This window comes from Dermatophagoides farinae, chromosome 3, assembly GCF_024713945.1.
Source record: "Dermatophagoides farinae isolate YC_2012a chromosome 3, ASM2471394v1, whole genome shotgun sequence".
Taxonomy (NCBI): Eukaryota; Metazoa; Arthropoda; class Arachnida; order Sarcoptiformes; family Pyroglyphidae; genus Dermatophagoides; species Dermatophagoides farinae.
Window position 1 is genome coordinate 1,002,708 of NC_134679.1, and position 20,807 is coordinate 1,023,514.

General features: G+C 30.1%; 8 protein-coding genes across 11 annotated transcripts in view; 3 read left to right on the forward strand and 5 right to left on the reverse strand.

The window, feature by feature from the left end:
• Window positions 1-20,807, forward strand: part of Mlc1 (Myosin light chain alkali) — a 95,115-nt gene that overhangs the window by 32,108 nt on the left and 42,200 nt on the right. The window lies entirely within an intron of this gene.
• Window positions 1,999-4,231, reverse strand: LOC124498158 (aspartate dehydrogenase domain-containing protein). Of its 2 annotated transcripts, XM_075729648.1 has the most exons (5): window positions 3,955-4,231; window positions 2,937-3,378; window positions 2,713-2,862; window positions 2,352-2,632; window positions 1,999-2,283 (listed from the first exon to the last, which is right to left on the reverse strand). In XM_075729648.1, exons 2-5 carry the CDS (start codon window positions 3,294-3,296, stop codon window positions 2,073-2,075), a joined length of 1,002 nt encoding a protein of 333 aa, XP_075585763.1. In that variant the 5' UTR covers window positions 3,297-3,378; window positions 3,955-4,231; the 3' UTR covers window positions 1,999-2,072. The 2 variants fall into 2 exon arrangements, with proteins under 2 accessions (XP_075585763.1, XP_046917828.2); XM_047061872.2 differs by lacking the exon at window positions 3,955-4,231 and having other exon boundaries at window positions 2,937-3,543.
• Window positions 4,525-9,489, reverse strand: LOC124498203 (peroxidase). The gene is made up of 12 exons (XM_047061924.2): window positions 9,017-9,489; window positions 8,773-8,958; window positions 8,149-8,705; window positions 7,975-8,089; window positions 7,177-7,353; window positions 6,821-7,097; window positions 6,318-6,759; window positions 6,030-6,256; window positions 5,837-5,952; window positions 5,298-5,351; window positions 5,109-5,214; window positions 4,525-4,930 (listed from the first exon to the last, which is right to left on the reverse strand). The coding sequence occupies exons 1-12, from the start codon at window positions 9,453-9,455 to the stop codon at window positions 4,567-4,569; spliced, it is 3,060 nt and encodes a 1,019-aa protein (XP_046917880.2). The 5' UTR covers window positions 9,456-9,489; the 3' UTR covers window positions 4,525-4,566.
• LOC142597375 (uncharacterized) lies at window positions 10,149-11,656 on the reverse strand. 2 transcript variants are annotated; one of them, XM_075729124.1, is made up of 2 exons: window positions 11,277-11,656; window positions 10,149-11,176 (listed from the first exon to the last, which is right to left on the reverse strand). In XM_075729124.1, the coding sequence occupies exons 1-2, from the start codon at window positions 11,296-11,298 to the stop codon at window positions 10,251-10,253; spliced, it is 948 nt and encodes a 315-aa protein (XP_075585239.1). In that variant the 5' UTR covers window positions 11,299-11,656; the 3' UTR covers window positions 10,149-10,250. The 2 variants fall into 2 exon arrangements, with proteins under 2 accessions (XP_075585239.1, XP_075585238.1); XM_075729123.1 differs by having other exon boundaries at window positions 10,151-11,176; window positions 11,274-11,654.
• Window positions 11,661-12,851, reverse strand: LOC124498213 (uncharacterized). Its single transcript, XM_047061936.2, has 4 exons — window positions 12,473-12,851; window positions 12,193-12,415; window positions 11,902-12,092; window positions 11,661-11,818 (listed from the first exon to the last, which is right to left on the reverse strand). Exons 1-4 carry the CDS (start codon window positions 12,572-12,574, stop codon window positions 11,696-11,698), a joined length of 639 nt encoding a protein of 212 aa, XP_046917892.2. The 5' UTR covers window positions 12,575-12,851; the 3' UTR covers window positions 11,661-11,695.
• Window positions 13,017-15,074, forward strand: LOC124498214 (UPAR/Ly6 domain-containing protein rtv). Its single transcript, XM_075729126.1, has 3 exons — window positions 13,017-13,264; window positions 13,363-14,114; window positions 14,190-15,074. The coding sequence occupies exons 2-3, from the start codon at window positions 13,985-13,987 to the stop codon at window positions 14,546-14,548; spliced, it is 489 nt and encodes a 162-aa protein (XP_075585241.1). The 5' UTR covers window positions 13,017-13,264; window positions 13,363-13,984; the 3' UTR covers window positions 14,549-15,074.
• LOC124498208 (uncharacterized) lies at window positions 15,251-19,595 on the forward strand. 2 transcript variants are annotated; one of them, XM_047061931.2, is made up of 4 exons: window positions 15,251-15,736; window positions 17,818-18,771; window positions 18,840-18,930; window positions 19,005-19,595. In XM_047061931.2, the coding sequence occupies exons 2-4, from the start codon at window positions 17,875-17,877 to the stop codon at window positions 19,328-19,330; spliced, it is 1,314 nt and encodes a 437-aa protein (XP_046917887.2). In that variant the 5' UTR covers window positions 15,251-15,736; window positions 17,818-17,874; the 3' UTR covers window positions 19,331-19,595. The 2 variants fall into 2 exon arrangements, with proteins under 2 accessions (XP_046917887.2, XP_075585237.1); XM_075729122.1 differs by lacking the exon at window positions 15,251-15,736 and adding an exon at window positions 16,839-17,719.
• Window positions 19,510-20,706, reverse strand: Rad1 (Radiation insensitive 1). Its single transcript, XM_047061932.2, has one exon. The coding sequence runs from the start codon at window positions 20,688-20,690 to the stop codon at window positions 19,611-19,613; it is 1,080 nt and encodes a 359-aa protein (XP_046917888.2). The 5' UTR covers window positions 20,691-20,706; the 3' UTR covers window positions 19,510-19,610.

Genomic DNA, 20,807 nt, shown 5'->3' on the forward strand with positions numbered 1-20,807 from the left:
ACCCAGTGTTTTTGTGTGTGTGTGTGTGTGTGTGTTCCAAATTCAGCCTTGACTAAGACAGTATAACCTTCACTATAGATAGCAAAAAAAAAAAAACGTTCCCAAACCAGAACAAGAATGAATGAAAGAATTTAAAAAAAAAACGAAAGAGTAGGTCTGTAGTGTGTGTGTTATTACAAATGCTGTTGTTGTTGTTTCATTTTGATCCATAAAGAATCCAAAAACACATACACACACACACACACAAACATTTTGCATTGGGAGGAAAATTTTTTTTGGCTGGCAAATTTCCGTATTTGACATGTATAAATGAAAAAAAAAATGTAGACAGATAGATTCAGGATATATAGAAAAAATTATTCTCATCATTCTCTTATGGATTCAAAATACAGAATTCAACAACAAACATACATATATATAGGAAATGAAAATGTTCCATTTCTCTCAACATACACACACCAATATGCATGTATAATGCGAATAAATGTCTTACATAACACAAGTACACAAACACACAGCCATACAGAATTTCTTTTTAGTAATTTTCTTTCAAGTGAAGAAAAAAAAAGTTCATCATCATCATCATCATGGCCAAAATATAGATTAATTAATGTCTTTCATTCTTGGATGATGATGGTGTTTTTTTTTGTTGGTTTGTTTTTGGATGAAAGTTCAATTCAAAGAATCAAGATGATGATGAAGAATTGCTCTTTGATGCGTGTGTGCTTTCAACAAACAACAACACTTCTTTAGATCAAAAACGCTTCTTTTCACACACACACAAATAAACTTTACCATAAGACCAAGTTTATATTCATTTTCAGTTGTAGTAAATATTTTGATGATGATGACGATGATGATGATGATGACCATGGGTGTATTAGTTTTTGCGTGTGCTATAGCATAAAGTGTCAAGTTTTTTTTTTATACTGTCTTCTGTCTTGAAGACAGTATACACAGATGTGACATTTTTTTTGTTTGTTTGTTTTTGTTTCAAGATTTGAGATTTTTTTTCTGCTTTTGCTAAAAACAACAAGAAAAAAATTCTCAGGAATTTTTTTTTTGCCAAAAAATTTTTCCTAGAATATATCTCTAGATCATCATCTGGATATATATTAACATAAAATTCGAATCTTTTGTTGTTTGATGGCAACCATTTGATGATTGATTCTCGTTATTCATTCTCATTCATTCATTCGTTTTGCCATTAATTGATTGAATGATTAATTGAATTTTGATTCGATCGCGATAGTGATTGATTCATTGAAAGTATATATATTGATTTTATTTTCTGATCATGTGATTGGAATTTTGATTATCATCATCATCATCATCATCATCATTGAATTCTGTTTGAGGAAAATTATTCACAAATATTATACATACACCGGCGCACATTATTTGAATTGAAAGTTCATTTTCAGACGAGGAAATTCATTCATTCATTCATTCATTTTTTTTGCCATTGTATAAACACCAGCCAAATAAATCGACAATTCTTGTATATTACCGATTTTATTATGATTTTTTTTTCGTTGTAAAAATCATCATCATCATCATCAGTCATCCATTCTATTGTGTGTGTGTTCAATATGGAAAAAAAGTGAATTCTTTTCAAACATGAAAAATAATCAGAAGAAAAAAAAAGTTCAATCAATTCATTCAAAGGAAAATAACTACACACACACACACACAGAGAGAATATTTTGAAAGTTTTTCTTTTCTCTATTACAATTTTCGTAATCGATTTTTTTTCTCTGTTTCAGAAGAAAAAATTCCATGTTTCTGGTGGTAATCGTATAGTTTACCGGGTGTTTTAACCACTTTTCTATTACCATCATCATCATCATCAACATCATCATCGGGTGATTGATGAACATTTAATCATTCACACTCAACATATTGTCCAGTTGAGTTGTGAAAACATTTTACACGAAACAAACAAAATGAATCATTTTAATTTCATTTTATTTTTTTCATTTAAATTCTCTTTCCATTCTCATTGGCAAAAGAAGTAGATATGTTTATTATTATTTATTCATTCATTGAGATTCAGTTTTATAAAAAAAAAATCAACAGACTTGTATTTCCAGATTATTGGCACGTATAAAACTTCCGGTACAATGTAATATACTATGCCAGAAACTTTCAAATGTATGCAGACTGCTTACATTATGTGCACTATGTGTTGGGCTTTGTCGATTTAATTCCACTTGAAATTGTTTATCATCGATGGTTGGTTTTCCTCGTACGATTATTTCGATTCGATGAAAATCACATAAACTATATATATATTTGTTCAATTAGAGACATTTATTTAGAGAGAAAAAAAATTATTCAAACAAAAATACCTTGTATCGGAAATTAATTTCCCAATTGTATGATCGAAACCAACACCCAATAATGCAGCTGTAGCAACCGTATTGGAATTATTTGGTGCAATATGACATAATTCACGAGCTGGACCTTCATATAAAACTATCGATCGTGGTGGTGGTGGTGAAGCATTGTTATTATCATTATTATTATTGTTCAACGAATCCTGTTTTATTAATTCATCATTCAATTCACGAAGTTTAGCATCCTGTAATCGTAATGAACGTGGATGGAATCCCATCCTTATCTCTACAGTCTATCACAGGGAATCATATAAAACAAAAAAAAACGAAAAAGAAATTAGTCAATCGACCGATAGCAATTACACAAACATACCTGAAGACGATTACGTCTGGCCATCATTTGAATGTCATTTGCACCCCATAATGCACCACGTGCTACAAACATACGATGATGACATGTGGCCAATTTAGTTGTCAATTTTTGTGAAAATTCCTGATCAGCTAATGCTGATGGTGAGCCAATCTTTTGTTTTTGTATTTTTTTTTGTTTGTTATATAAATAAAAAGAAACAATAGCAAAACAAAAAAAAAACTTACCAAAAAATCAGCTTTATCCAGAAAAAGTTCAGCATATTGTTTAACAATTTCCGGATGACATACTTCCACAATTAGATCGACCAAATCAATTTCATTAATTTGATTTACTGCTTCCAAAAATTTCACTAATGGACAACGTATCAATATTTTTGAACGTGTTTCTTCACTCAATGCCGTTCGATTCCAAATGAATGCTAAATCAAGACGATATTTTTGTCCATCATTTATTATTTGTTCAACAAGATATTGGCCAAGTTTTCCATAACCAACAATACCAATACGTATAGAATAAACAAATGAAAATGATGAACTTCGCGCCTTGGTACCAACAAAATTTTGATTTAAATCAGCAAGTTCCATTGTTTTATACGATTAATTGTATGATGATGATCGATTTCAAGTATTTCAAGCAAGAGAGAGAGAGAGAGAGAAAAAAAACAAACTGGAAAGAAAAAAAAATGAAGAGAAAAAAAAATTTAGAAATTCAGCATAGAAACAAACAGCAGCAGCAGCAGCAGCAGTAATGCTCATATATTTTTTCTTCATCAATATATTGGCCTAATTTTTTTTTCAACAAAATAAAAAACAAATGATCACGGAACAGACATACATGTTGTGTTGATAAAAAAAAATATCGATATATATCGTAATGATGATCATCATTTTGGTTTTTACACTGGCTACCACCACCACCACCACAACAACAACAACAACAACAACAACACACATATTAATTGCAATCAATCAGCAATCAAATAAATCATCATTTCATCAATCAATCTGTTGATTGCATGAAAATGAAAAAAAAAATCATTTCATGTCACACAATGATAATAATGAAAATCAATTGATTGATTATCGATGATGGTAGCTTTCCATTTGATTCAAATCAATTCAAAATCAATGATAATTATAATCCAATGGTAAAGATGTGATTTTTTTTTTTTTGATTCCAGAAAACAAAACAGAAAAAAATAATTCGATTTGGTTTTTTTTTCACTATAAATTTTACACATACCTTATTTATGATTAACTTGGAAAATTAACCTGGCTGAAATAACAAATTTCATCATCATCATCATCATCATCGAGGCAAATAAAAAATCTTGAATTTCAAAAAAACAAAAAATAAAAGGATTCACGTCTGAAATGAAAATGTTGATTTGACTCTTGGGAATCAATGTTGTTTGTTATTATCATTCAAGATTCTTTCCTGGAAATGAAATTTTGTTGTGCTTGTTTTTTTTCAATTCAATTCAATGAAATGCAAAACAATCAAAAATTTCCCTCTCTTGTTTTCGTTTTTGTGTTTTGAACTATTTTAGTTTGTTTGTTTGTTTGTTTGTTTTTTTGTCTCTTTTCTCTCTTCACATATACAATGAAGAAAATATTTCTCCAGAAATTTTCTTCTCTAATTCGAATATTTCGATCTCTCTTCTCTGGAGACTATTATAGTAATCTATAGACTAAAATGAAAAAGGGATTCATAACAACAACAACAACAACAACAATATCCGGTTGCTGTTTTCCATTATCGTGATTCCCAAATGGAATATATATACATTTCGAAATATTAGATATGCAAAGGTTTTATGGGCATGATTTAATTTAATTTTTTTTTTCATTATTATTATTCATAATTTTGACGAATAACAGTATTGAATGGATATGGTATGTTTCGATGATAATCATGGAAATCATAAGGACGATATGAATGATGATGATAAATTCGTTTAACATTTGGCACAACAACAAAAACATTATGATCATCATTATCATTAGATCGTAATTGTCCATTCAAACGATTACGATGATTTTGATTTTTCCATCCATTTTGTTTTTGTTGTTTTGGTCGTCGTCGTACATTGTAGTCACGGTTATTTCCATTATCTGGTCTAGAATTACTACCGCCATTATTATCAGTATTTGGTTTAACTGTTTTCCATGGTGATAGATCCATTTGTGGAATCAATGAACAATCCAATTCCGGATTTCTAAAATGAACGAATTCAAAAAAAAACCAAGAATCATTAATGATCATCGTTTGAGGGCAAATTAAGATTTAAATCAATGATGATTCTCATTAATAATATTGTATGATTAAACCATCACAATTTGGACATCTGTGAGTGAGTAAAAAAAAAAAACAAAAAAAAAAAACAAAAACTCAACTGTTTTGATATAGTGACCATCGCTAATGGTTGTACACGATTTATATGATTCGAATTATGGCAAATAATTCCGGCTAATGTTACTTTACGTAATTCAGTTAGTTGTTCTGGAATGTGTGTGTGTGTGTGGAAATAGAAAAAGATAAATGAATAAAAAAAACATGAGAATAATAATGGAACAAAAACTTACCATCATTAAATGAATGTTTCATTTGTCCATTCTCATACCAAAATCGATCACCGTCTTATGATTTTTGATCCAATAACCAAAGAAAACAAAAAACAAAAAAAAATCCATTGAATTTCAGCCCAATGATATAAAAAAAAGATAGAGAGAAAAAAAATATTAGAATGATGTGAACCAAACAAAAAAAAAGACAAAATATCGATAAAGAAAGATGACAAAAGAATTGTCGAAATAAAAAACGAAGAAAATTGAGCTAATGATGTAAGAAAAAGTAGTTCTCAGACACACACACACACTCCAATATCATTGCTCATCATCATTCCAATCATATTTTGCTGTCGTTGTTTGACTATTACGGAGATTTATCGATTTTTTTTTTTGCTTCAAGAATGTGGCCAAAAAAACAGTTCATCAATTCATTGAAAAAACATTTGGAATAATTTTACGCATATTTGGCCATAGACAATTGTTTGCGAGTGTGAGTATGTGTCGATAATGATGATTGTTGTTGTTGTCATTGTTTTTTCATATATATCACTTACATTTAAGCCGACGAAATTGTTCACCAACAATACAGCTAAATGTTGGTCCAAGTATACCTTCTTGTAATGGTTTTTCAAGATTTCCAGCTACCCAGAAATCGATATCATCCACGTGACTAAACAAAAAAAAAAAAAAACACAATGAATCAATAACATTGACATTTTATCAAATAAAAGTTGAATAAAAACATACGAATAAACTCGAGATAAATGTTCCCAATCATCATCATCACTAAGAATAGATTTTAATTGACGAAAATTTTTTACTGGTTGCAGGCCACAAAGTCGACGTATTTGATTATAAGTAGGCATACCATGATCACGACCACGTTGAATATCTATAGAAACGAGATCCATACCAACACGTTGATTATCATCATCTCTCGTTTCTTGTTGTTGTGCAAATAATAAATTTTTAATCTAATGTATGAAAAATATCAATGTTCATTAATAATTGATAACTAATTAACATTGGACTTACATCTTCAGTAAAAGCACAATCAAAACGTTCAGTTGGACGTTTCACAATACCACGTATTGCTTGATCCGATGCATCACGTGGATAAAGAAATGTTGGATTATTAAATATTCGATTCATTTCAAAACGTCGTACAGGGTTATTCCTGCCAGTAATCATATGATAATATTTTTGTACCAATGTATGCCAACGATATGCAGCAGTACCAAATTCATTTAAAATGGATGGATTAAGATTTGGATCATATTCTAAAGAATGACCATTTGGTTGTAATGACAGCCCATAATGACGTATTACATTACGACCTAATGCATCAGGTAAAAATTCATTATACGTTATATGTTGAATTTCGGCCGAAACGATTTTTCGTGCTTCTTGATAGATGATTTCATCATCCCAATATGGATTCAATTTGGCCAATAATTTCGCTAAACGATTATGTTCTCTATATTACATCGATGAAAAAAAGATCAATTTAAAAAGCAAAAATGAAAAACAAAATTTACCTTAGAAACATCAATTGTAATAATGTGATACCAAATTGTTGATTGACACGTACATCACCAGCAAATACACAACGATTATTACCATGTCTTTTACGTACAGCACATGCTAAAGAATTGTTCATCGTATCAAATGGTAACCATTCATTACCATTGATTTGTTCGGTTTTTAAAAGACCATCACGAAATGATCGTACCAAACGTGAACGATTTAAATCATTTCCATAAACCATTGATGCATCAAGAAATGAAGTGACCACGTTTGTTTGTTCACGATATCCTATCAAAAATGATGAATAGAAAAAAAATCATAATTGAAATTTGTAATAAATTTTCAGCTATTTATAATTGAAACAAACCAAGATTGCAAGAATTTTTCGGACCAACAGCACTACGAACAAAATTACTACAGTGACGATCAAAACGGCTATAGAATGGATCTTCTTCTGGTAGAAATATCGGGCGACAAGCTGGATGCATCAATGGACCTTGTGCATTTGTACGATTACAGCATAGTAAACCTTGTCCATTCGAAGCTATTCAAGAGTAAAGAAAAAAAAAGAAAATTAAATTTCCTATGATGATATAATTGAATTCGAGAAAAAGCTGGACATTTTGGTCCATCTCTCATTTCATTCTATCAAAAAAAAAAAAGAAAGAAAGAAATAGGACACGGTGAAAAATGCAAATAGAATCGTTTCGAATTCAATTTGTTTATACAATCATCATTACCATAGAGCGAAAAAAAAAATTCAAACTATCTATCTATCTAGTTTGGCAAAAAGAGAAACCATATTAAAATTATGGTTATTTTTTTGGAACTATGAAAATGGATCATTTTCATCATCATCGTCATTGTCATAAAACTTATGGAACATTGAACCTAAAAGTAAAAACGGTTTTTCATCTTCATGGCTCAATATTCGACACAATAGAATCATGTTACATTTAATATGATTTTTTTGTTGAATTCAAAAAAAAAAAAATTTGAATCGAAGACACATTTCTCTTTCTATTGTGTTTAATGTTGCATGTTTTCTCTCTGATTTATGATGGAAAATTATTCAAATTGAATGCTTGAATACACACACACACAGAGAGAGACGTGTATTTTAGATAGAAAAATTTGATTGAACAAAAAAGAGAGAAAAACTTACCACGAGTTGAAGCAGCAAGTGAAATATCATGATCTACAAATTGTCCCCATTGCATAAACATTACGTTCCAACGATTCGAAAAATCAGCATCATCTTCGTCGGATTTTTCAAAAATCTTTCAATTAAAAAAAATTATGAAAAAAATTACAATTGAAATTGAAGACAACAACATACTTCGAGTGAAATAATACGTGGTGGTGGTAATGGCTGACCATTCACTGAAACTCTAAATTCACTAATACCATCACTATATTCTGGTGGTAATAGCCGATTAAATTGTGTCATTGATTGTCCCCATGATGGATTACGGAGATTATTACAACTACCATCGATAGTTCGATATGGATAATTTGGATCACATTCAGGTTTTTGCAGACAATATTGTTCATATGGTGTACCACGCATCGATATCAATGATAATCCATCACGCAATTGTTTAGGAGAAAGATTTAGATTTTCACCTAATGCACGGGTAAGTTGCAATGCACGAAATCCCCATAGATTTGATAGCTGTTGATTTTGATCAGCTGGACCAAACATCATTTGTAGAAAGGATGCCGGTGTGAATGCTACCTGTACTTGACCTAATTCACCAGTGAAAACTTCTTCCAACACTAAATATCTGGCTACATCAGCATCAGCTTGTTTGATTGCCTGTAGAAATTGATCACGAGATATTCGAATCGGTTCTTCGTTCGTTTTTCTTGGCTCCTTTAATCGATACGGTATTTCTAATGGCGAATAAACATTTTTATGATTAAATTATAATTTAAATAAATAAAAATGGATCCGACATACTATCACGAGAATTTGTTGTATAATCAACATCTAATGAACAACAAACACCTCCAACATTTTTTCCATTTACAGATGTTTGACAAGATTCTTTTGATGAATAACGAACATCACCATATTGATAATGACATAATCCACGTGGCCGACAAACACTAGGAATTCCATAACGTATTCGACAATATCTGTATTCTGTTTGTGTGGAATAATCTTTTTTTTTCAAAAATTTTTTCGAACAAATAAAACTTACCTCTATTATTATTACGATTATTACGTTCATCACTATCGAAAACATTACGATCATTGTTTCTATTGTTGTTGTTTTTGTTGTTGTTGTTACCATTGCGATTGTTTTTACCACCACTGAATTTGTTACCACCACCACCACCACCACCACCATGACGATAATCATTTTCAACAAATTGATTGAAATTTGAACGAGAATTCATTCGATCATCATTAATGAAAAAATCACGTTTTTCAATCGTTTTTATTTCATCTTCTTCAATAATCAAATGATGTTCGGGTAATGATATTGAATATGGTACATTTGGATCATCAAAGCCATCATCGAAATCATGAGCATAGACATGATAATGATGAAAAATTGTCATCAAAAACAAGAATCGAATAATAATCATCATTAATAATTTGAAATTTTTTCTATTTTGTTTTAAAACCATCATCATTCTCAATGTGTATGTGTTTATCAAACAAAAACAATCGAACAAGAGACTAAAAATTCATCATGATCATTGATTTTTGTTTTGGAAATTTTTTTTTCTACTATAAATATTGTATAAGCCGATTACGAAGAAACAAAAAAAAAAAAAAAAAATTCAACATAATAACGACCGACAAAATAGAAAATTTTTTTTTCTGCATAAGACGACAATTAGATGATTAATGTGAATTTTATGGATGAAAATCCAGACAAAAATTGCAATTGTTAATGGTAATAATCTCGAACCACATAATGATTATTGATAATTAGTTGATGATGATGAGGATGTCACTCATCATATGCACACATTATCAAGGCTAAACGCATTATTGAATTGCAGTTACCGTATGTTTGTGTGTGCGTGATATATTGGCATTTTTTTATTTTTACAGGAAATCTATTTTGTTTTCATTTCTCATTTGATGATTGTATGTCATCCAGTTTTTTTTCCAGGATGTAACCAAATATAGCCTCATTAGTAGATAATCGGTCAAATCATTAGTTTCCGTTGTGAACTTTGATCCATTTGAAAACACAAATGACCATTTCTCATTCATTAGTTATTGGTTTTTCCAAAAAAAAAATTTTTTTTTTATTCAAATTAATTTTTTCTAAATTTAATTTTTTTTCTTTCATCCTCCTCCTCTCCTCTTAATGGAAGAAATAAAAGAAAAACATAATCAAAACAATGAGAAGGAAAATGAAAATGATTGATTCACTTTTTCTTCTTCTTCTTCTTTTCTTACTCTCTTTTTTTCTCTTAAACTTTAGAAAATTTTGCTACCGGTTGCTTTGTAAAAGTATTGCTGGTGGATGTTGTTGTTGCTGTCGTCGTTGGTAGCTGCTTTACTGTTGTTGATGTTTGTGGATGTGTTTGTGATTGTTGTTTGTTTTCATCCAAAAATTTCGTAAAGATTTGACTTGGTGTATAAAGTTTTTGTAAATTACCATTAGGGGCTTCTGCTGGTGGATGTTGTTGTTGTTGTGGAGCTTTTGATATTGTAACGGTAACATTTATTTTCGGATCACCAGATGTTGCTTTTGATTCACCACCTAATTTTGATGTTGGATCAACTGCTAACGAAGTTACACCGGAAAAATAGCTAGTACCATCACCAGGTTTACTAACACCGGAAGAAACAACGCTACTATTTTTTCCTTGGCCAGCAAAACTAGAATAAGCTTGACTACCACCAGCCATTGATGAATAGGCATTTGAACCACCAGCAAATGATGATCCACCAAAATCGGACATTGCCGAAAATGGTGTTGATGATGCTGATGATGCTGATGAAGCGAATGAGCTTGTTGCACTACTACCACCACCAAATGATGATTGGCCACCCAATGCAGATGATTGAAAATCACTTGGATTTAATTGACTACCCAATACTGAACTACCACCACCTTGTGAGCTTAATGCAGACATTACTGAAACATCACTTGAATTAAATTTTGAACTAAATTTTGAATCAAATTGTGATGGTTGTATTTGGCTTGCCAATACCATTGCACTACCAGGTATAAGTATCTGTTTTTGCATTGCTAAATTTGGTGGCTGTATAATTTTCGAACAATATTTTGAATCAACATTTGATATCGGTGCAATTGTTGATTGTGGAATCTGTTTTGTTATTAAAATTTGCTGTACATTATCCTTTTTTTTCGATTTTTCTGATTTTTTTGCTAATTGTTGATATGATGAAATAAATAGATAAATAAATAAAATTATTATTATTATATCATTATTTAATACTTGGTGAACAACAGAAAAACAACTCACTACTTTTAGTATTAGCGCAGCCCATTCGATTTATTTATTAAAATAAAACTTTGTAGTAGGAATATAGAGAGTAGTATTTAGTGGTATACAAAGATTCCAATAGGAAGAAACAGAAAAAACACTTTGGATACAATTAATTATTTTTTTTTTCGTTGAAATTATATTCATTTAAATATCAAAAATTCAAAACAAAAGAAAAAAAAAATTCGAATGTAAATGAATCAAATTTTCCATCGCTGGTCCACAGATGGCGTACGAATCGATTTCGAATTTTTTTTTTTCATTATTCAATTCCTGAATCATAATTCGAAATTTTTGTTAGTCAATATAAAAATTGTGTGAAAAAAATTCTTCAAATTAAATTAAATTAATCACCATTAATGAAAATTGATTATTCCTAATTATCAAATACACATTGAATTTTAATTGACACTAAAATCGACAAGACCAAATTTACAGATTAATGTTTTGGAATAATCACCACCGGTTTCTAATGTTGGATGATAACGTACAAACAATGTATTGATGAATTGGCCATGTTTTTTCTACAACAAGAAAAAAGACAGAATATTAGACAAGTATAAACAAACAAACAAACAAACAAAAACAAAAAAGAAGAAAAACTTACATCGAATCGTGTCAGACATCGATTATGAAATATTTGCAACGAATATGTTCGTCGACCATCACCACGTAATGCACATTCTTGATTTTGTTCATATGTACCAAATGTACTTTTGCCAACACTTACAACACCACGAAATGGTTCAGAAAAATTCATTGACATTAACATTGATTTTGGTCGACATTCCAAGTTCACTTTTTGGTTTTGGTTTTGTTTTGTTTTGTTATTGAATGAAAAACATTTGAAAAAAAACCACTGAACAATCATCATTATCGATAAATGGAAAAAACTTACTGCTTACACGATCCGTAATGAAATCATGATTTTGTTCAATCGGTAATGGTGATAATGGAATGGCCATACCACCACCACCACCACCACCGCGACCAGCAGCGGCGGCAGCAGCAGTATTTATATCCGAAATACGTTTTCTACTTCGCAATAATGGTGAATCTCGAAATGTTGATAGATTCATTGGTGGTAATATTTCAGGATCAGCATCCAAAAATGTAATTGGCTATTAATCATAAAAAAATGAAATTCAACAAACACTTCATCACATCGGAATACTGACCATAATCATTATGACTAGAAAAATTATCGAAATGATCATGTTGTTGGTGGTGGTGGTGATGAAAGACATCGACCAATTAAATGATGAAAATTTATGAATCATGTCAAGATTTATTTATTTATTTATTTTTTGTTTCTTCAGATCAATTGATTAACACAGATTTTCAAACAGCAAAGAGATCAACAATGATGATGATGATGAAGATTTGATTGAAAAATATATATATATGAACATCAGCTACAACAATCATCAAATGAATAATGCTCAAATTGAAATTTTTGTAAATTAATAACAAACAAAAGAACAAATGTCCATTTTTGGTACATTTTATTTTCAATATTCAATGATGATCATATAATATTTCTCACACATCCTATGTTTGTGTTCGTGTGTGTGTATGTGTTATACTGGTTTAATGTCATGTTCTTTTGTCTGTTTGTTTTTTTTTGTGTTGCATGCAAAAAAAAAAAAAAAAAAAAAAAACACCGACACACACAAACACACATTGTGTGGGTTGATCAACAACAACAACAACAACTATCAACAGACATGGACATGATGATGATGATTTTCTCTCATTGCCATTAACGGCATTATTTTTGTTTTTCTATATATTCAATTGAAAATGGATTATATGATTTTAATGAAGTTCATCATATTATTCAAAAGATTTGGCCATTTTCTTTTTATTTTTCTGTCCTCGAAAAAAAAATTTTGAATTTTATTGTTGTTGTTGTTGTTGATCTGGTCAATCCAGATTCCATTGTTGTTGTTGTTGTTCTAATCCACAAGGTTAATATACCCAAATGTGAATAACCGGATAATAATAACATTATTACGGTTATCCGATTGTTTTTTTTTGTTCTCTATATTAATTTTATCATCAATAGATGGCTGTATTTTATTTGAAAGAAAAAGTTGGTGGCGGGCTAGAGGAGGAGGCAGAGAAACACAAACATTCGAATGGAAAAAAAACTTTCCTGTTAAATTTCCCGAAAAACAAGATTTTTTTTTTTCATCATCGTCATCATCATCACCATTTTATTCAAAAATCAAAAAAGATCATCTTACACCTGTTGCTTTTTTTCTATTTCTCTCTCATCTTTCAAAGAGAATCTATTTGGCTGTCTCTCTCTGTCACTTTTTTCTCTACTTGGTTCAAATCTCTCTCTCTCTCTCTCCCTGTGTATGATTTTTGGCCCAATTTTTTTTGACTTGAAAAAAAACTTGATTCCATCAACTTGATCACCACTGCCACCACCACCACCACCACCATCATCATCATCATTATCATCATCTTGTTCTATATTTATGAAATGAGTTAAATAATTTGAGTGAATATCAACAACAACTACAACGACAACAACAACAACAAACCCAAATGAATCTTTTTTTTTCTTCATCAGATTATGATGTAGAATGATTATGATCTGAAGAATATGTTAATCGTTTTCATTTAAGTGTTTAAAAAAAATCATCATCATCATCATCATCAACAACATCATTAGCAAAATGATAAAATTCATTGATTTTCGAAAAATTTTTCTACTTTTGTTCATTATTCTATTTGCATTGATACATCAATCATCATCAACAAGAAAACGTTGTTTTGCATGTCGTTCACGTGGTAATCTTGGTGATTGTAAGTGTATTTGTAATTGTACATAAATCATTTGATTAAATGATTTCCATTTTTTTTCCGCTACCACCAATTTAGGTAAAGATCCATTTGAATATAATGCAACAACATTTGATGGCATATATGGATCTAGTCCAGTGGAATTACAACCATGTGCATCTGGTTGGTGTGGTAAATCCATTGAAGATGAAAATGAAGGTCCACATATAATGGCCACAGAAAGAATGTGTCTATTACGTCCACCAAGTGATGGTAAAGAACGTTGTTCGAAAACATTTTTAAGCAATAGCCGTAAAACATTTTATATGTGTTTTTGTAAAGGCGATCTTTGTAATAGTGCTGGCGCTATTCTATTCATTGGTTCATTAAACATATCGACAATATTTTCAATATCTGGTTTAGTGATTTTTCTTACCATTTATATTATGTCTGAATGATTTTTTTTGTCGTTTTGTTTTTGTTTTGTTTTTTTTATTTGAATTTTTTTTTGTTTTTATTATCATTGTTTCATCATTCATTTGAAAATTAAAAAAAAGAAAAAGAAGAAGAACCAAAAAGTTCATTATTTCCGCATATCGGTGCAATATTCACATTTATCAATTCCAACTGGAACAATTCCGGAACAATGGCCGCCGCATTATGGCTTGCTATATACGAACCATCATCATCATCATTAACATAGAATATAGAAGAATCAAGCCACAAGAATCTATGGTAGCATATTCCGTATAACGGGCACAGATAATCATAAACAGACGGATTGAACCATTTCAAATATTGCACCATAGTAAAAATTCCATTACTTTAACTTTTTTTTCCCCATTTCGTATTGGTTGCAACAAATCTAACAAAAAAAATGGGAAAAAATGGGAAAAAAATTCTCATCACTCCAAAAGAAAATCCCGATTTTTTTTGTGGCGCGCAAGCCAGTTTTTTTTCCATTTGGCGACAACCGAAAACGACGACGATGTTGATGATGATGATGACGGCGACTCCGAAACGATCAACTTTTGTATATAACACAGAATAATGATGATGACATTCTATGACATCATTGATATTTTGGTGTGGCTTGATAGTGTATGTACGGTGTTTTTTTTTAAGGGAAAAAATAAAGATTCATCGAACCAGTTATTCATACACACACACACACACTGACTAAAAGAGTGAACAAACACAACTTCTTCCACCTTTTCTCTTGTTGTTGTTGTTGTTGTTGTTTTGTTCGTTCCATATTTTTTTTTTGTTCATTGGACAAGTTGACGGCGTCGTTGGTCGGTTTTTATTTCGCTTGTTATATGTTTGTTGTTGTTGTTGTTGTTGTTGTATTTAAACCGGGATTCGGTTCCGATAAAAGATGTTGATGGTTTTAGATTGAATCTGAATTTCAAAATGTTCGGTTCGATATAATTTTGAAATGTTGAATTTTTTTTTTTGTTATTCACTCTGTTTGTGTGTGTGTGTGTGTGAGTTATCAATCAATTGATTTCATCCATAATCATCATCATTGATTCGCAACAAATTAGTTAAAATTTCAGGTTTATTATCCGAAATGAATTTGCTCATTTTTTAAATATTTTTTTTTCCTGAAAAGTTTCTACGATAAAAAAACCCATATATTTCAGGTAAGTTTTTTTTATATTCGAATTGCACAAATTCTGTAATTTGTGACCAAATCATCATCATCATCATCATTGTTGTTGTTGTTGTTATAAATTCACGTCATAAATTCTTTTAAATGTCAATGACATGACCAATTCATGATAAGAATTTCTTTTTTTTTTTTTTTTTTTTTTTTTGGTACTTTGATTCTTTGAATCAAAAGTGATCAAAGTGAGACATGATCAATTTCCATTTTAATTCCATCGTGATGGCAATAACCTTTAAATGTATATATTTTTCATTCTCTTGTTTCTTTGGTCGCCCAAATATTTTCGGAACAATGAAAAAAAAACACAAGAAAAAAAATTCTAGAGCATCGCGCATCTAAAAAAAAATTTTTTTTTCCATTGTTTGTCTCTCATTTCTTTGGTCGCCCAATGTCCTATCATTCAATAATATCTTGGGTCGCCCAAAATGAAATGAACTCGGCTAACCTCTTCACGTGTGTCTGTGAGTTTAACGGCATTCAAAATCTATATAACATGAACCACACACACACACATATTAATAATGGAATAGTGTTCCATTATCAAGTATCTTTCTCTATATATAAAAATCGTATGGACATCGTCGATGACAATGAATCAATGTACGAGAAATGTTTCCGGAATTTTTTTCACCCGAAATATTTATGATATACATTTCCTATTTTGAAAAAAAACAACAACAACAACAACAACGACAACCTCACAAGTTTATTTTTCATCATCAATAGAAAAAGATTTTGTTATAATGTTTTGAAAATGTTCGATCACCATTCGTGAATCTATTGATCAATCATTGAAATGGAACCAAACAGGAATTTCAAAAATCAAGTTTAATTGAGAGAAAATTTGTTTTTGTCCAGTTTTTTTTTTGTTTTCTCTAGTGAATCAAAAAAATGAAAAATAAAAAAAAACTGGAATTTTGAACAAAATCCGGAATTTTCTTTTGTTGTTGTTGTTGTTGTTGTTGTTTTGAACTATTTCGACACATCGAACGAAACAAATCAACATTTTTAAAAAAAAAACATACAACTTGGTTGACCGGCTTAGCTACTTTGGTGTTATTGTTGTTGTTGTTATTTTTTTTCGATTGTTTGAATTTTTTTTTCAAATACTTGTTTCACTTGTTGTGGTGGTGGTGGTGGTGGTGGTTTGAATTACACATTGAAGATTGTTGATTAGACAAGTCCGTTATTTTTTTTATATAAATAAAAAAAACCGATATTCTTATCGTCGTAAATAATCTTTCTCTCTCTCTCTCTCGCTCTGTTTGTGTGTATTATGTCAAAATAGACTAGTTTGTTTATATCTCTTCATCATCATCATCATCATCATCATTGTTGTTGTTGTTGTTGTTATTACCTGAAATGATCAATCATTCATTCAAGCTAGTATAACTAGATAGTAGTCAAGAAAAAAAAGTGAGAGAGAAAAACCAGAAAAAAATCCTTTTTATTGTTGAATTTTTTTTTTGATTTTCTAAAAAATTTTTTCCTCATTAGATGATATTCCGATCCGAAGAACGATGTGTTTCAATTTGTGATCCATAAAAATTTATCATCATCATCATGTTATTACGTTATATATGTGAGGACAAAAAGATAGATTTTTGAGAGATTCGAAAGAAATGAGAAATAAAAAAATCCTCATCATATTATTCAAAGGCGCGTCATCCCGGTTTTTTTTCAAATTTTATTTTTGTGACGACAAAAAAATGACTACTGTATATGGTGGTGGTGGTGGTGGTGTTTGTGGTGGTGAGCATCATCAACAATGAAATAGAAAAAAAATACAATTCGAATATATCTCTTTATTCACCAAGAGATATTGTCATCTTCATATAATAATAATCATTATATTTGGTATATGTTTTGTCGATAGATCTGTTTATGTGTGTGTCTTCTATGTGTATCTATTAATAATGACGACGATGATGATGATTTGGAACTGAAAAAAAAACTGGTCAGTCTAGATTTTTCACCATTTAACCTTTGTCGAATTCGAATGTTTATTTTTTCTATGTAATTTTAATCAAAGTTTTTTTCTCTATTATTGACTAGAATCCATTTGAATTTTTTTTCCGCCTATTGTTGATCATAATTAATTGATAAAAGAAAATGAAAGATCCATTACTACGTGATTGTCGATATTTAAATCCATCATCATCATCATCATCATTGATGAATTATAATAATGGTATGACTAGATCAACAATATCAACTTCAGAATCTGGACAAGAATTATGGCCAATTGGTGTTAAACTAGGTATCGTACGTTTAGGTTATTCAGCTGGCAAATTAAAATATACATTGGTCGATGAACAAGATATCGTATTGGCAAGAGAATATACATTTGAAGCACGTTTAGAAGTATTAAATCATGGCAATAGTAATAATTTCAATAATGTTTCCGGTGGTGGTGCTGTTGTATTTGCATATGCATACCAAACAAATCATCATTCTACATCGATAATCAATGATGATAATAGTCAAATGATTCTATTACAAGATTTAATATGGCGTCGTCATTATGGACCAATACCTGATAATAAACGTGTTGTACATCGTAATCATATTTCAATGGATAATCGTTTGGATAATCTTTGTTTATTAGATCTTGGTTCAAATGATGATAATGTTACTACACATGTTTGGTATACAATGGCTAATCAGGTTCATCATCATAATCATCATAATCATCATCATCATCATTCTCATTCTCATCAAAATCAACAACAAGTTGTGATTCATCATAATAGCAATAATCAAAGGTCGACTACAAGAGGTCATCATTATCATCATCATCATCATCATCATGATATCAATAATAATCAAGTTGATGGTCAACAACAACAACAGGTAATGCCGGTTGTGGAAAATCAACCTGCATCATCATCATCACAACAACAACAACAACATTTTCAACCACCTAAATCATCATCAAATGATCTTCATTTGACATTATATTGGGCAGCTATACAACAATTACCACCGGAACATTTACAACAACAACAGGTTTGTCATTGAAAAAAAAATTTTTGAACAAACCAACCAACTAACCAGAAATTATTCTCCCACACCAGTCAACATCGAACAATAATTTTGATAGTCAAGCAGAAGTAAATAGTGCTTCAAGATGTTTTGATTTTCGTGGAAATTCCCTTAATGATCAAGGTATTTTTCAAAAAAAAAAATTTCTATTTTATTGATATAAATAATTTTTCTTTTTTTTGATAAATTCATCATAGAATCATCCTCAGAATCATCAATAAGCTATTTTGAATGCCATTATGGACCATGTGTACGTATTGAACGTTGTCCAAGAGAATTTTCAATTTGTGGACGTTGTCAAGAAACAAGATATTGTGGTACAACATGTCAACAATTGGATTGGCCATATCATAAACGTTATTGTCGTTATAAAGCACGTCGTCAATTATTGGCACCATATTCATATCGATCATCATCATCATCATCATCTACATCAAACTCTTCTTCCACGATGACTACGAATACCACCATAACATCACCATTATCATCATCATATTCACCTCGTCAACGATTACTTCGATAAATGTTGATGATGATGATGATGATGACGATGAAAAAGATCTCAGATTTTCATTGTTGTTTTCGAATTAGTTTACACAAAACAACAACGAGAAAGTGGAAAAAATTTCCAAAAAAAAAATCAAATTTGATAATTAATGAATCTTTCAGGAAAGAAAATTTTTTTTTTTCGCAAAAGCAATATTTATAGGAAATAGAAAAATGTTTCGATTTTTATTGATTTGATTAAATTAAATTTAAATAATAAAGAAATTTGATAAACATCAACATAATAATCATCATCATTATGGTATAAATGGTATAATGAAAAATTCAACAAAACAACGATGATGAGAATCTGATGTTGTACTACTTGTAGTAATTCGTCCTCTTTGTTGTTGTTGTTGTAGTCCATCATTAGCGTCATCATAATCATGATCATCATCAGCATTAATATTATGAAGATTATTCACTGAATCTAATTGAATGAAAAATTGCATATTAAGCAATCCAGTGGAACTGAAACGGATATTAATTTTATTGGCCAACATTAATGGCCGTAATGTATATTTCAATGATTTCATTTTATAATGATTAACGGATGGCACTGTACATTCATAATGTTCAACATGAACAGATTGTGCATCAATTTGTTGCGAAAATTCGGCACGATGTGATTTTGTTCTCATTACAAACCATGGATCATTATTATTCATTTCAATAACGATAGAATTTGCTTGATAATCGACACATCTCCAAAAATCTATCAATACTGATGAATCTAATGTGATACGATTAACAAATGCCATTGTCCAAACATTCAGATTATTTGTTTGTAATGTTTGTATGGTGCTTGAAAATAATCGTTCTTTTGATATAACTTTCATTTTAAAACGTTTATCACAATAATATTTGATTACTAAAGTTGTTGCTATTGATTGTTCATTCATCAGATATTGATTCAAACGTTTTGTCAATAAAAATTCTAAAACATTCAATAAATGTTTGCTTAAAATTCTTATAGTTTGTGGTGTTTTTTCATCTTCCATATCATATTTGGTGAATAAATTACGATCAATAAAACTTGTAGCTTGTATTGATCGATCATTTTCACAGATGAATTTTATACCAAATTCAGTGATGACCATTTCGATATATTTATCAATATTAATCGATTTCAATAATGGTGATAGAAATTTGGCATTCTTTATTTCACCAGAAAATATTATCGAACGTTGTCGTTGTGATTGATCCGGATGACTTTCCTGTGTTAAAAGAAAATCAGATGATGTCGTATTTGATGACATAATCATGATGATGATATATTCGAACGAAAAAAAATGATGATGAATCAAATTAAATTTCGATTTAAAAAAAAAAAACATTCGATAAATTCGAAAATATAAACACAGCGCCAAATGAGAAAAAAAATCAAGACACACCATACCATTCATAAAGGACGTAATAAAATTTTCCGTTGGACTTTTAAAAAAAAGTATTTA